At 44.4% G+C, this 14,941-nt stretch overlaps 1 protein-coding gene across 3 annotated transcripts in view; it reads left to right on the plus strand.

Annotated features, from left to right (window-relative positions):
- CWC22 (CWC22 spliceosome associated protein homolog) overlaps nt 1-14,941 on the plus strand; it is a 136,183-nt gene that overhangs the window by 105,674 nt on the left and 15,568 nt on the right. For 2 of the 3 annotated variants that reach the window (XM_033946515.1, XM_033946514.1), the window contains exons 14-16: nt 1,257-1,409; nt 2,057-2,184; nt 10,281-10,382. In XM_033946515.1, the coding sequence (XP_033802406.1) occupies nt 1,257-1,409; nt 2,057-2,184; nt 10,281-10,382 (383 nt within the window). Of the gene's footprint in view, nt 1-1,256; nt 1,410-2,056; nt 2,189-10,280; nt 10,383-14,941 lie in introns of those variants that run through there. The other variant, XM_033946516.1, reaches the window with a different exon arrangement.

Genomic DNA, 14,941 nt, shown 5'->3' on the forward strand with positions numbered 1-14,941 from the left:
CTGCATCATCGGTGTCAGCCATCATTCAAACTTCTAGAAAGCCTTCCACTCTGTACTGCTATCACTTCAAGTGGACTCGCTTCAGTCTCCACTTGCTAGAACCTATCACTTGTTCTCTCCTGTTGATTCTGGACTATTTTTTACACCTTTTCAACTCTGATCTCAAGACTAGAGAATGACACAGGGACAAATTTTTCCCCATCCCAGCAGGAATGCATTTTCCCATCCCGGCAAATTATTTTCCTGTCCCTGCCCCATTCGTGCAAGTGCCATCCTCATCTGCCCAAGCCTCAAACACTTTGAAATCATAAGTATTCAAGGCTTGTGCGTTTAATGCAGAGTTTACAGGAATGGGACAGGAACAGCAACAAAACTTGCGGGGACTGGATGGGGAAATTGAGTTCCTGTGGGGAAGAGAAAAATTTGTCCCCATGTCATTCTCTACTCAAGACTACTTCAGTCAGCGTTCATCTCAGTGCTATTGGTGCTTTTCCTACATCGCAGGACAAAAAAACATTATCTGTACATCCTTTAGTGTCCAGATTTATGAAAGGCCTATACTATACCAAACCACCTCTTAGGCCTCCTTCAGTGGCTTGGAACCTCAATGTAGTACTTCTACTTGTTGAAGTCTGCCTTTGAACCACTCTTGACTTCATCTCTCATGCATCTCAGCTGGAAAATAATATTCTTAATATCTCTCACATCTGCTCGCCAAGTTAGTGAACGTCAAGCACTTGTGTCAGATCCAGTTTACACAACATTCTATCACGACAGGGTGGGGTTGTCATAAAGTTTTAAAGTGACAATACACTTTTTCACTGTCCATGCTAGGGCTCCGAGGATGACATCACCCACATGTGACAATATCTGCCTGCTGTCCTCTGATAACAACTGCGACAGGTGAGTAACTATGCTTATAGATTTGCATGCACTGCCCCCCTTGGTATGAAAATCACTCTCATGCATATTCATTGTAGATAATCTGATTAACTGGGTGTGCATTGAGAACTAAGTTGGGGAGCACTGTTTCATGGAACCATTTCCAGCTAAGCACTTTGGTCTCTGAAGGTAGATCCTTTTTCTCTTCTGAGAAGATCCACTCTAGATTTTACAAGTGCCTAGTAGGACTTGTCCTGGTAAAAGCCCCTGCCCCCACCCCCTAACCTCTACCACCACCAAGTTAAATATGAACTCAGAAGAGTGGAAGCTCCACATACAGCATTTTAAAACAGTTCTTATATTGATTGTTTCAGCGTTTCTGCATGCTGAAGAAAGAGTACATGGAATCCTTTGAAGATATTTTTAAGGAGCAGTATGATACTATTCATCGTTTAGAAACAAACAAACTTCGAAATGTTGCAAAGATGTTTGCTCACCTTCTGTACACTGATTCAGTTCCATGGAGTGTAAGTTGACAAAAATAACTTCTCTTCTATCCTCTGATTGGTTTACTCACACGAAAAAAAGATTAACAAAAAAGTCATCCAGTATGTAATAAGAAATTGACTCTTGATCAAATTTAATTTTTCGTTCTGTAGATGTTTTCCAAAACGAATGGTTTCTATTTTTTTCCTGTGGTACTATGAAATAGAGGTGGGGCATCTAAAATACTGGTTTAAAGATATGACCTTAAACCAATCAAAATTAGGGCAAGTAGGACTGGTAGAGTACATATTAGATTGTTTGTTATGTAGTATGAAGGGGTGCTGAAAAGTCCTCAGCACAACTAAGAAGAGAATGACATGGAAATGGTTCAGTCAATGATATGAAACAATGTCAAAACATAGAATTTCATTTCTGCAAATTGGCACTTAATGAAATAAGAAAACCCTTTTCAGCTACAGTGGCAAAATAACGCTCATAGTTTAAGGAGTTGGTTGGTTGGGCTGAGAACCTTTCAGCACCCCATTGTATATGGCATTCAAAGTAGGGCTGGGCCAGGGCAAAGTAGTGATCAGCTCTCATATGTTCAGATGAGCTCCAGAATATAGCTTTATTTTAATAAATAGCATTTACTAAAACTATATAATTTGTATGTTTCATACTTTTTTAGGTACTTGAGTGTATAACACTCAGTGAAGAAACCACCACATCATCCAGTAGAATTTTTGTCAAAATATTCTTCCAAGAGCTTTGTGAATATATGGGACTTCCAAAACTCAATGCCAGACTAAAAGATGAGTAAGTCACATTTTTTTACCTTGCTTGCTTTTATTGATTGATTGACTCATGGATTGTTGGCTACTCTGTGAATTTGTAGTTGTAATGATCACACATTTGGGCATCCGAATGAGAGATAAGAGCAAGGGGAAAGACTAGATCCCACTTAGACTTCCAAATACACTTGAAAGCAGTTTCAGGCAAGGCTTTCATTTAAATGCCATACAAACAACAAATGTTGAAGAGGCCTCCAGCAAAGGAAATGTAGGCCAAGGTTTGCAAGGACTACATTTCCAGTGCCTACTTTTGACGTGAATTGTGCCTCCGGAGGACCTACTGAAGCCTAACACCACTTTCAACGTTAGCCATGCCTACAGTGGAATTAGACACGATTCCATCGCCATTTGTTTAGGTAGGTTCCTTGAAATTTTATTTAAGTACCGTTTGAAATGGCATTTCCCTCTCAACTTAGGCACTGAGAGGGTGTCTTCAGGTGCCTAAGTTAAAGCACTGTTTATAGAATTTCTCCCTAAATAATTCAGGCGTAGTTTTTATAGACTAGCACCTAGCACTTACATGCATTGCTAGCATTTAGTAATATCATTTACCTTCATGTATGCTGCTATTCTATAAAGTTGTTTGCACAATTAGCACCTAAAAACATGTGTGCCCTTTTTAGTGATGATCTTGTAATTAATAAGAAAATTTAATTGATTAATAGAGATTGAATGGTAAATGTACAATGGAAACAATAAAGAATGTCTAGAAGTTCAGTAAGAGGGTAATTTTATAAGGAACCACCTAGATTTAGGCAACAACAAATATGCTTGTAAATGCTGGTAGTCAGCCATCCCTTGTGTGAACGGCAGCTAAGAAAGCAAATAAAATGTTAGGAATCATCAGGAAAGAAATGGAAAACAAAGATGAAAATGTGTTGGTTTTTTTTTTTTTTTAATTATTTAATTATTTATTGATATGATATCTTGCTTTTACAATTCAAGGACCTAAGCTTTTTACAGGATCTAAAAATACGTAAGAACTCCAATGTCATATAGGAAAGATTAATACACACGCAATCATCCATTCATTCTATCCATCATAAAATACAATACAAATTGTCAGTTACAATATCTTATCTGTCTCTCACAGATATCAAAATCAGTGCCTTTGTATCAAGTTTCAAGTTTAATTAAAATTTGATGTACACGCATATCAAACATTTCAATGCGTAATACAAATTAAAAAGGGGACAAACTATAAGACAATTTGTAAAAAAAAATATGTATACATACAAATTTATGCCGATACAAAAGGAAAAGGGGGTTAACTACAATCATTGAAGAAAAGGGAGAGACATCTGTGGGTAACACATCGGGGGACGACGACAAGTGCTGCCAGATTCCGGAAAAAAAATTTAGATTTGATTCAGCCTATTGAATTGGTTTTTCGATTTGATTTTCCTGCCCAATTGGGTGTTTTTTTCAAACATCCTGTTGGGTTTATTTTATAGCTTCTTCAACCCCTTTGGCTTCTCCTAACCACACTGGCGCTGTGATGTAAATGAAATAAAGAAACAAAAAGGACTTTCCTCTCTTTATTAAATCCTAACTCACGTTTGCAGTCTTAACACCAGCTCTGGCAGGATACACTTTTCAAATCTGACATATTGTAATCACAAAACAGAAAATAAAATTAGTTTTTCTACCTTTTGTTGTCTGGTCAATATTCAAATCTTGTTGGTCCCAGGCTCTGGTTGTCTTCTGATAACTTGCTTGCCAGGGTCTCCTTCTTTCTCCGTGCTAACCATCTGCCATCTCTGTCCTCCCCTTTCATTTCCCTTCCCTCCCCCGGAGGTCTGGCATTTTTCCTTTTTTCTTCTCCATCCACAGATTCACCTTTTCTCAACTACCCTTTCATCCAGCATCTCTCCATCCTTCCCCACCACCTCAGGGTCCACCATCTCTTCCTTTCTCTTCCCAACTACCCTCCTATCCAGTATCTCTATTCCCCCCACCTCCACACCATCCCTTGTGTCCAACTTATCTCCCTTTCTGTTCCTTCCCTCCCTAAATCCCATTACCCATCATCTCTCTCCCTCTCCTCTATTTTTAGACTCATTATTTCTTCCCCCAGTCCGTCATATGCATGTCTCTTTGAAACCCCACTTCCCTCCCTCCATGTGTACTTCTACACCAGGGCCCCCCTCCCCTGAAGGCCTGTCTCCCCCCTTGAAGGCCTGTCTCCCCCCCCTTGAAGGCTTGTCCCCCCCCCCTTAAAGGCCTGCATCCCACCCCTGAAAGCCTGCCTGCCTGTCCCCCTTGAAGTCCTGTCCCCACCCCATGAAGGCCTGACTTCCTCCCCATGAAGGCCTGTCTCCCCCCCATAAAGGCCTGTTTCCCCCCTTGAAGTCCTGTTTCCCCCTCCTTGAAGGCTTGTCCATTCTCCCTTGAAGGCCTGCATCCCACCCTGAAGGCCTGCCTGTCTGTCCCCCCTGAAGGCCTGACCCACTGCTCACCCTCCCCCCCCCCCCCCCCGGGAAGGCCTGCATGTTCCCCCTGGTCTCCCCATACTGTTTACCTTAAAGAAGCAGCCTATAGACAAGATCGTGGTGCTAGCGATCTTTGCACTGCTTCGGAGCTGTTTCCTCTGCCACGGTCCCGCCCCTCCTCTGACGTCAGAGGCAGGTACGTGGCAGAGGAAACAGCTCTGAAGCAGTGCAAAGATTGCTAGCATCGCAATCTTGTCTGTAGGCTACTTCTATAAGGTAAACAGTGCGGGGAGGCCAGGGGGGAAAGCGGAAGGCCGGGGGGGAAGCCAGACGCCAGGTGAGGGGAAGCCGACAGCAGCACTTCTCAACTGACCCTCGCCCTCTAAAGCAGGTGCGGCAGCAGGGGGCAAGGAGAAGGGGCAGCTGAATCGGGAAGCCGATATTATTTTAAATCGATTCGAATTGATTCACCCGAAGTGAATCAGTGAACCATTTCAAATCATGAATTGGGCAGCACTAACGACAATAAATGAAGATGAAGAAGTAAAAAATAAACGAAGGAGAAATAAGGGAGGAAGATTTAGGTCCTGTGAATAAGGATTGATTGAAACTGAGTATGACTTTAAGCACGTTATCTTATCTATGTCTCAAATGCATCTTTATACAAAAAACTTTTCAAAAGACTTTTGAATTTTTCCAATGAGGGTTTAGTACGTAAATAATTTGGCAGATTATTCCAGAGCTGGGGAACTACAACTGAAAAAATAGTAGATCTTCTTGTACCTATTACTTTTAAGGAGGGGATAGTCAGCCGATGCTGTTCTATTGATCTAAGTGTCCTAAATGGAGTGTATGGTATCAAAAGACGGCCCAGAAAATATTGGTGTATTAGATTGTCAGATTTTAAAAGTTAACAGAGTGATTTTGTAAGTAATTTTGTGTGAGACTGGTAACCAATGTGCCTTTTGCAGAAGTGGTGTTATGTGATCATATTTTTTTGAATTAGTAATGATTTTTATTGCTGTTTTGTATAATTTGCAATCGTCTCATTTCTTTCTGTGTTATACCCCGATACAATGTGTTGCAATAATCAAGCCTAGAGATAATTAAAGAATGGATAAGGATGTTGAGAGCTTCTGGATTTAAGACTTTTGTAACACTCTATAGTACGACCATACCTCAAATATTATGTGCAGTTCTGGTGGCCATATCTCAAAAAAGATATAGTGGAATTAGAAAAGCTACAAAGAAGGGCAACAAAGATGATAAAAAGGATGGGATGACTTCCCTATGATGAAAGGCTAAAGCAGCTAGGGCTCTTCACTCAATATGTAATTAAACTGGAATTTTTTGCCAAATAATGTGGTGAAAGCAGTTAGTTTAGCAGGGTTTTAAAAAAGTTTGGATAATTTCCTAAAAGAAAGTCCATAAGCCATTATGGAGATAGCTTGGGGAAATCCACTGCTTATTCCTAGGATAAGCAGCATAAAATCTTGGGATCTGGCCAGGTACTTGTGACCAAAGTTGGTCACTGTTGGAAGCAGGATACTGGGCTTGATGGACCTTCAGTCTGTCCCAGGATGTCAACTTTTATGTACATACTAGCTGATGCCCCGGCGTTGCACGGGTATTTAATTATAGCAATAACACTGTAAATGGATTCAAATAAAGATACTTTATAGTGGTGAATGAATGCAAGTCTCACTGGAATTAGCAATCTCTTAAACTGAAAAGGAAGATCTGTTGGAATAAGTGGCAGCCAAAAGTTTCAGTATTGATTTAAACAACTCAATATGTGGAAACTCAGGTTGAAAAGAAACTCCATGCAGTTTTTTCCCGGTTCAGAATGGAACCTGTGTGCCTAGTTCAGCATATGTGAGTACTCATGTAATGTAATAACATTATGAACTGGGGTGCATGAAGGAAACAGTTACAAACACAGTTAGAACATACAAACTCTATATGTATGGTGTCCGTGGTAGAATAGAAAAGATGTCCCTAGTGGTTATAGTGTCATATAAAGTGTTTTATAGTTGGAATTACTGTGAGAATGGCAGCTTTTTACATCCTTTCCATTGACATGAATGGGTGAAATCTGATTTTATGTTTGTAGCTTCGCCCACGTGTGCAGGTGGGCCGCGAGACCCCCAGAACATATCACCCCAGGTAGTGAGGGATCTGCATACCAAGTTTTGTTCAAAGCGGTCAAGCCGTTTTTGAATTAGTGTGAGAATGGCAGCTTTTTACATTTTTTCCATTGACATGAATGGGTAAAATCTGATGTTCTGTTTGTAGCTCCGCCCACGTGTACAGGTGGGCCGCGAGACCCCCAGAACATATCACCCCAGGTAGTTGGAATTACTGTGAGAATGGCAGCTTTTTACATTTTTTCCATTGACATGAATGGGTGAAATCTGATTTTCTGTTTGTAGCTCCGCCAACGTGTGCAGGTGGGCCGCGAGACCCCCAGAACATATCACCCCAGGTAGTGAGGGATCTGCATACCAAGTTTCGTTCAAATCGGTCAAGCCGGTTTTGATTTACTGTGAGAATGGCAGCTGTTTACATTTTTTCCATTCACATGAATGGGTGAAATCTGATTTTCTGTTTGTAGCTCCGCCCACGTGTGCAGGTGGGCCGCGAGACCTCCAGAACATATCACCCCAGGTAGTGAGGGATCTGCATACCAAGTTTCGTTCAAATCGGTCAAGCCGTTTTTGAATTACAGTGAGAATGGCAGCTTTTTACATTTTTTCCATTGACATGAATGGGTGAAATCAGATGTTATGTTTGTAGCTCCGCCCACATGTGCATTGTGGGCCGCGAGACCCCCAGAACATATCACCCCAGGTAGTTGGAATTACTGTGAGAATGGCAGCTTTTTACATTTTATCCATTGACATGAATGGGTGAAATCTGATTATCTGTTTGTAGCTCCGCCCACGTGTGCAGGTGGGCCGCGAGACCCCCAGAACATATCACCCCAGGTAGTGAGGGATCTGCATACCAAGTTTCGTTCAAATCGGTCAAGCCGTTTTTGAATTACTGTGAGAATGGCAGCTGTTTACATTTTTTCCAATGACATGACTGGGTGAAATCTGATTTTCTGTTTGTAGCTCCGCCCACGTGTGCAGGTGGGCCGCGAGACCCCCAGAACATATCACCCCAGGTAGTGAGGGATCTGCATACCAAGTTTTGCTCAAAGTGGTCAAGCCGTTTTTGAATTAGTGTGAGAATGGCAGCTTTTTACATTTTTCCATTGACATGAATGGGTGAAATCTGATGTTCTGTTTGTAGCTCCGCCCACATGTACAGGTGGGCCGCGAGACCCCCAGAACATATCACCCCAGGTAGTTGGAATTACTGAGAGAATGGCAGCTTTTTACATTTTTTCCATTGACATGAATGGGTGAAATCTGATTTTATGTTTGTAGCTCCGCCCACGTATGCAGGTGGGCCGCGAGACCCCCAGAACATATCATCCCAGGTAGTGAGGGATCTGCATACCAAGTTTTGTTCAAATCGGTCAAACCGTTTTTGCGTGATCGCGGCACATACACACATACATACCTCCGATTTTATATATATATAGATGACAATCCAGCTATATGCTCTTCTGTTAGTACATGCCACAGTCATCAATGATGTGTACTTTGTAGGTAGATATTCACATGAGCAGAGTAGAGAGTTGCACGGTGACAGAAATCCCACCCATCCCCACCAGGATCCTCTCCGTCCCCATTCGTCCCCGCCAGGATCCTCTCCGTCCCCACCCATCCCCACAAGGAATTACTTCCATCCCCGCCCGTCCCCATAAAAAGCAGCAATTACTTCTGATAGGATCATCAATTCCACAGTTTCTTTTGTGTTTACGCTGCTGTTTTCCTTGTGGAATCTCTTTGGTGGAACCCTTTTTTTGTTTTCTATTCAGGTAATTAACTTATAAAACCCCCTCTTTTACTAAGGCTGACGTGTCCATTATATTATATGGACGAACCCTGCTTCCAAAGCCTTCCATTCCCGTGGGAGTCCGGTTGGCTAGAGGGGGGTCCCCGTGGGAGTCCCGTGGGCCAGAGGGGGGTCCCCGTGGGAGTCCCGTGGGTTAAGGGTGATTTCCACGGGACCCGCGGGATTTCCGCGATCCCCGTTCCCTTGCAGACCTCTAGAGCAGAGTTTGGACAGAGAATAGGCAAAGACACATACTTACATGCGTAAATTTTAAAATATGCATTATGTACATACTTTTCGCAGTCTAGTTTGAAGCATTTACATCAGCCGTCTGGTTGGCAATTAAGTACTTGCATGGTTTTTATTTTGTTTTTGTTTTGGGGTTGTTGTTTTTTTTAAATCTTTATTGATTTTCAAACTTTGATAGTGCAATATAATGGTACATCAGAAATATTGTACAAAACACACTATTAACTGTACAATTATTACATTAAACATTTATTTTCTCCCATCCTCATCTTAATTCTTAATATAATACATATAATACTCATATAAGTACTTGCATGTTAAAACATATGCATATGTATGACTGATTATGTAGTAGTCTTCTGTAAAGAAAATTAGGCACTTGTGTAATAGAATAGGCTCTAACTAGGCACATCATTATAGAATTTCCCACTACAGTGGTACCTCGGTTTACGAGTGCACCGGTTTGCGAGTGTTTTGCAAGACGAGCAAAACATTCGCAAAATCGGCGCCTCGGAAACCGAGCGCGGTTCGATTTGCGAGCGCCCCCCCCTGCGAACTGGCCCCCCCCCCCCCCCCGCGATCCGGCCCCCCCCACCGCCATCGGGCACCCCCGCTGCCATCGGGCACCCCCCCGCTGCGACCTGAGGTCCCCCCAACCCACCCGAACCCTCTTCTTACTTTTCTGTAGCCTCCGCAGCGGCACCGGCACCAGCATGTTCTGTGCATGGTGCCGGTGCCTGAAGATCTGCTTCCTGTGCAAGGCCTGAGAGTTCACGTCAAACGTGAACTCTCACGTCGAACGTGAACTCTCAAGGCCCAGCACAGGAAGCAGATCTTACAGGCACCAGCACCACGCACAGGACATGCTGGTGCCGGTACCGCTGCGGAGGCTACAGATAAGTAAGAAGAGGGTTCGGGTAGGTTGGGGGGGACCTCAGGTCGCGGCGGGGGGGTGCCGGATCGTGGAGGGGGGAGGGTGCCGGTTCGTGGGGGGGGCCTTCGGGAGGAGCAATGCCGGTTCTCGTGGGGGGAGAGCAGCGCTGCTGGCCTCGGGGGGGGGGGGGGGGAAGGTGGGGGTGGAAACATATCAAAGCAAGTTTCCCTTACTTCCTATGGGGAAACTTGCTTTGATATACGAGCATTTTGGATTACGAGCATGCTCCTGGAACGGATTATGCTTGTAATCCAAGGTACCACTGTATTTAGTAATATGAATTGCTTTTAATTCTAAAAATTTGACACTGTGTAGCTGTGCTTTGTATGCTAGATCTGTGGTTATTTTCAATAGTCTGTTAGATAATGTCTGCAAAGCAAATGCGAGGATTACTTTTAAGCATAACCCTAAAATGTCTGAATTTGAATATTTTAACATTACTTCATAAGCCTCCTGTGCTCTAATTTGAAATAATAATTCAGTGTTTTGTTTTATTAGAACACTGCAGCCTTTCTTTGAAGGTTTGTTACCTCGTGACAACCCAAGAAATACTCGATTTGCCATCAATTTCTTTACATCTATTGGGCTTGGAGGACTGACGTGAGTGAGCACCTTTTTTTTATTAACAAACTAGTTTACGTTAATAACAATAGTGCTATTTGTTTTTGGAATTTAGAGTTATCTTCCAAATCTTTAAAAATAAAGCAAGACATGGGGCACTTCTAAGGGATTAATATCCTAGGTTCTAAGATGAACTAGATTTTTATGAATCATGTTCCTTATGTCTCAGCTGTGTAGAAAACTCTTGATCTGTATATAAGGTTTGGCCTGTGGCTTTGTTACCTTATTTTCTCCAGAGAATCTGACCTTCTAAGGTCATACATCTTATGTCTTTGTCCCCTTGTTTAATAACTTAAACCACACAGCAATTTAATTCAGATTTCCGCATCTGTTGATTCTGTGCTTAAATTGTGCCCTGAATAACCCTTGGACATTTGGAATTCCTGTTTGTTTAATATGGAAACAGGACAATTCAGTAGTTGAAATATCGGCTTTGTTCCTGATCACACATTTTGAAGTTATCCACGTGCTACTGTATATAAATCAGTCCTTACTAAAGAAGAAGTGAATAAAGCGTGTAGAGGTATGGTTTTGGGAATGCTTATTAATATAGATTTGTAGAAAGGGTGATGGGGGTGTTGTGTTATATATTGAGAATATGCTGTGCTTCAGTATGGGTTTTTTTCCATGCATTATAAATGGGAAGGATTGGAGAGTAGCTTGGAAAGCACGGTTTTTGTTTGTGTGTATATAAATCAGTTCTTACTAAAGAAGTGATGAAAGAATATAGAGGTATGGCATAGGGAATGCTTATCAACATAGATTTGTGAAAGGTTGATGGGAGGGTTGCATTATATAGAGTATTCACTGTGTTTCAGTACGTGCTTTTTTTTCTTGCATTCTAAATGGGAGAGATTGGGGAGTAACTTGGAAAACACGGTTTGTGTATGTGTGTTTTTCTTGCATCTATGTGGCTATTGTGACAGGTCTGTAATGTTCATGGAAGGCAGTTGAAACTATGGCATGGTTTACAAGGACTCCATTCTAGAAACTCTCTTTTTCCCACAACATTCTCCCTTTATGCAAAACAAACAGTATTCCATTTTATTCTGTTACCACTTCATATTTTTATCTAGTTTTAAACTTTAGAAATTAAGAATGGAATAGTGAATTCTAAACATGCACATACACAAGACGTAATAAACCTCATGAATTTATGTGGGGGGTTTTTGGGGGGAGGGGTTTTGGGGGGATATGGTATATGTTTGATTTGAGAAGGGTGCCGGCTAATGGAGGCGCTTTGAGAGAAGTGTTTTGGTTTTGGGTGTTATATTGGAGGGTGATATGAAAGGGTACACCAACATTCATCTGCAGGTCCCCTGCATTACCTCCCAGCTTATTGGATTGTCTAACCAACTGCTGGACAGAGTGGGCACTTTTGGAACAAAATAGTTGCCAACATTCCACAGTCTCTTGTTTCCCAGATAAATCAATTTACATTTTTGGGGAGAGTTTATCTGACCTGATGTTTCTATTTTTTCCAACTCAACAGAAGTTGGAAATAATTAGACATAATAAGGATTCAAGAGGGAAGGGAAAGGAATTGGGACTCGTAGACCACCTTTTTGTTGTTTTATAACTACATTCAAAGTGGTTTACATACAGGTACTTCAGGCATTTTCCCTGTCTTGTATTTTGATGTAGCTTTACTGCTGATCATGACGTATGCAAGATTTTTTGCCTTGAGAAAGCCTGATGTTATAGGGCGAAACGGGCCCCTTCAGCAGGCATATGACTTAAGTCAGCTGAAAAGTTGACATACTTACATTACAATCAGCAGTAAAGCTACATTGAAATACAAGACGCTAAATCAGCAGGAGTAAAGCAAGGATCTCCCCATGCTGTTGATAAGGTAAGTGAACGTATAACAAAGGTTCATTGTACTCTCATTAATTAGAGATATATTCCTCATAAATGCAAATGATAGTAAGAAGAAAAATTCTTTCGGAAAAACATATGAGTGGATAAATTTGATATATATTATCACAAAAAAGTGAAAATAATTTTTGAAAAATAACTTTAAAAAATAGCATTAATAAAGTTTGTTATAATATAAATTAGAAGGTTTTTGGATCTATGAATGAAACCACCTCCACACTACAGCCTATGTGAGATTGTATGATCTTCTGGCGTGGATTTCTGAGATCCTTTTCCTTCGATATAGCATTCTATCTTTGATAAACCTTGTGTTGAAAATAGTGAAAAGAGACAGAATTTGAAAATGGATTAGATTGTTCTGGAAACATACCCTGCTTTTTTTGCTGAATGAATTTTTATGGCAGAAGCAGAAACTTAGATTCAGAAAATTCCTTTCAGACTCCTTTACTGCCATCACACTACATGTAGCCTTTAAAACTACCCCATCAATTACCCAATAACTTAATTATTCCCATTCCCCTAACTAACCTTATCACCCCCTATCATTCCTGACTTAACACAATCTTCAATCCATCTTTCTGACTTAACCTCCACAGCTACACCATTACCCCAACTACTCCCACCCCCACAATTAACCCAGCATCCCCCAACTAATCCAAATCCAGTAATAAACACGTGGAGGGGCATAATCAAAAAAAGCGTCTAAGTCCCCTTTTGGCCTAAGTCCCTAAACGGTCAACCCAGAAGCAGGGAAAGTGTCCATAACCAAAACAAACGTCCATGTTTTGATTATGGCCTTCCTCTGCCTAAACGCCCAATCTCCACTACGTCTACAAGTACCCCCACAGCACATCTTCACTTTTTAGCCATAATGAAACAAAAACACGCCTAGGCCACAAACGTCCAACAGAAGGGCTTTTAGGCGAAGGAGGAGCCAGTCCTTCGCCTAAAAGTGGATTCTGTAACCGGTGCCTGTCAAAAACTACACCGGTTACAGAATCCCCCCTCCCAACGATCCAGGCAGGAGGGTGCCCAAGCCCCCCTGCCATATCAAACCACGACCCCCCCCTCCCGACAACATCGGGGCAAGAGGGAGCTCAAGCCCTCTTACCCCCCCCCCCCCGACTCCCCGACACGATCGGGGCAAGAGGGAGCTCAAGCCCTCTTGCCCCAGCCAACCGCGGCACCCCCGACACGATCAGGGCAAGAGGGAGCCCAAGCCCTCTTGCCCCGACGACTCCCCAACTCCCCGACAATATTGGGCCAAGAGGGAGCACAAGCCCTCCTGGCCCTGGCGACTCTCCCCCCCCCTGCTAGTTGTTCGGGCCAGGAGGGAGCCCAAGTCCTCCTGGCCCTGGCGACCCCCACCCCGCACTACATTACGGACAGGAGGGATCTCAGGCCCTCCTGCCCTCGACGCATACCCGCTTCCCCCCAACGACCGCCCCCCCAAGAACCTCCGACCGCCCCCCCAGCCGACCCGTGACCCCCCTGGCCGACCCCCACGAAACCCCACCCCCCTTCCCCGTACCTTTGGTTTAGTTGGCCAGACAGACGGGAGCCAAACCCGACTGTCCGGCAGGCAGCCAACGACGGAATGAGGCCGGATTGGCCCATCCGTCCCAAAGCCCCGCCTACTGGTGGGGCCTAAGGCGCCTGGGCCAATCAGAATAGGCCCGGGAGCCTTAGGCACATGGGCCCAACCCGACCATGTGCCCAAGGCCCTGCCCCCAGGAGGGGCTTAAGGCTCCCAGGCCTATTCCTATTGGCCCAGGCGCCTTAGGCCCCACCAGTAAGCGGGACTTTGGGACGGATGGGCCAATCCGGCCTCATTCCGTCGTTGGCTGCCTGCCGGACAGGCGGGTTTGGCTCCCGTCTGTCCGGCCAACTAAACCAAAGGGGGGTGTCGTGGGGGTGTCGTGGGGATCAGCCAGGGGGGTCGCGGGTCGGCTGGAGGGGCGGTCGGAGGTTCTTGGGGGGGCGGTCGTTGGGGGGAAGGGGGTTTGCGTCGAGGGCAGGAGGGCCTGGGATCCCCCCTGCCCGTAATGTAGTGCGGGGTGGGGGTAGGGGTCGCCATGGCCAGGAGGGTTTGGGCTCCCTCCTGGCCCGATGTTGTCGGGGGGGGGGGGGCAGTATCGGCTGGGTCAGGAGGGTTTGGGCTCCCTCCTGGCACGAACAACTAGTGGGGGGGGGTTCACCAGGGCCAGGAGGACTTGGGCTCCCTCCTGGCCCGAACAACTAGCGGGGGGGGGAGTCGCCAGGGTCAGGAGGGCTTGTGCTCCCTCCTAGCCCGATATTGTTGGGGAGTCGTCGGGGCAAGAGGGCTTGGGCTCCCTCTTGCCCCGATCGTGTCGGAGGTGCCGCGGTTGGCTGGGGCAAGAGGGCTTGAGCTCCTTCTTGCCCAGATGTTGTGTGTGTGTGTGGGGGGGAGTGATGCATCGCGGCAGGAGAGATGACTCATCTCCCCTACCGCGATGCCATCACTCCTCTACCCGAACTGCCGCGGGTCACTGCAGTTCGGGTAGAAGAGTGATGGCATCGCGGTAGGGGAGATGAGGCATCTCTCCTGCCGTGATGGTTAGGTTGCCGGGCCGCTGAACTGATGGCGCCAGCGGCCATCAGCTCAGCGGCCCATTTTTCGGCACTTAGATCTGGTTTTA

This window comes from Geotrypetes seraphini, chromosome 5, assembly GCF_902459505.1.
Source record: "Geotrypetes seraphini chromosome 5, aGeoSer1.1, whole genome shotgun sequence".
Taxonomy (NCBI): Eukaryota; Metazoa; Chordata; class Amphibia; order Gymnophiona; family Dermophiidae; genus Geotrypetes; species Geotrypetes seraphini.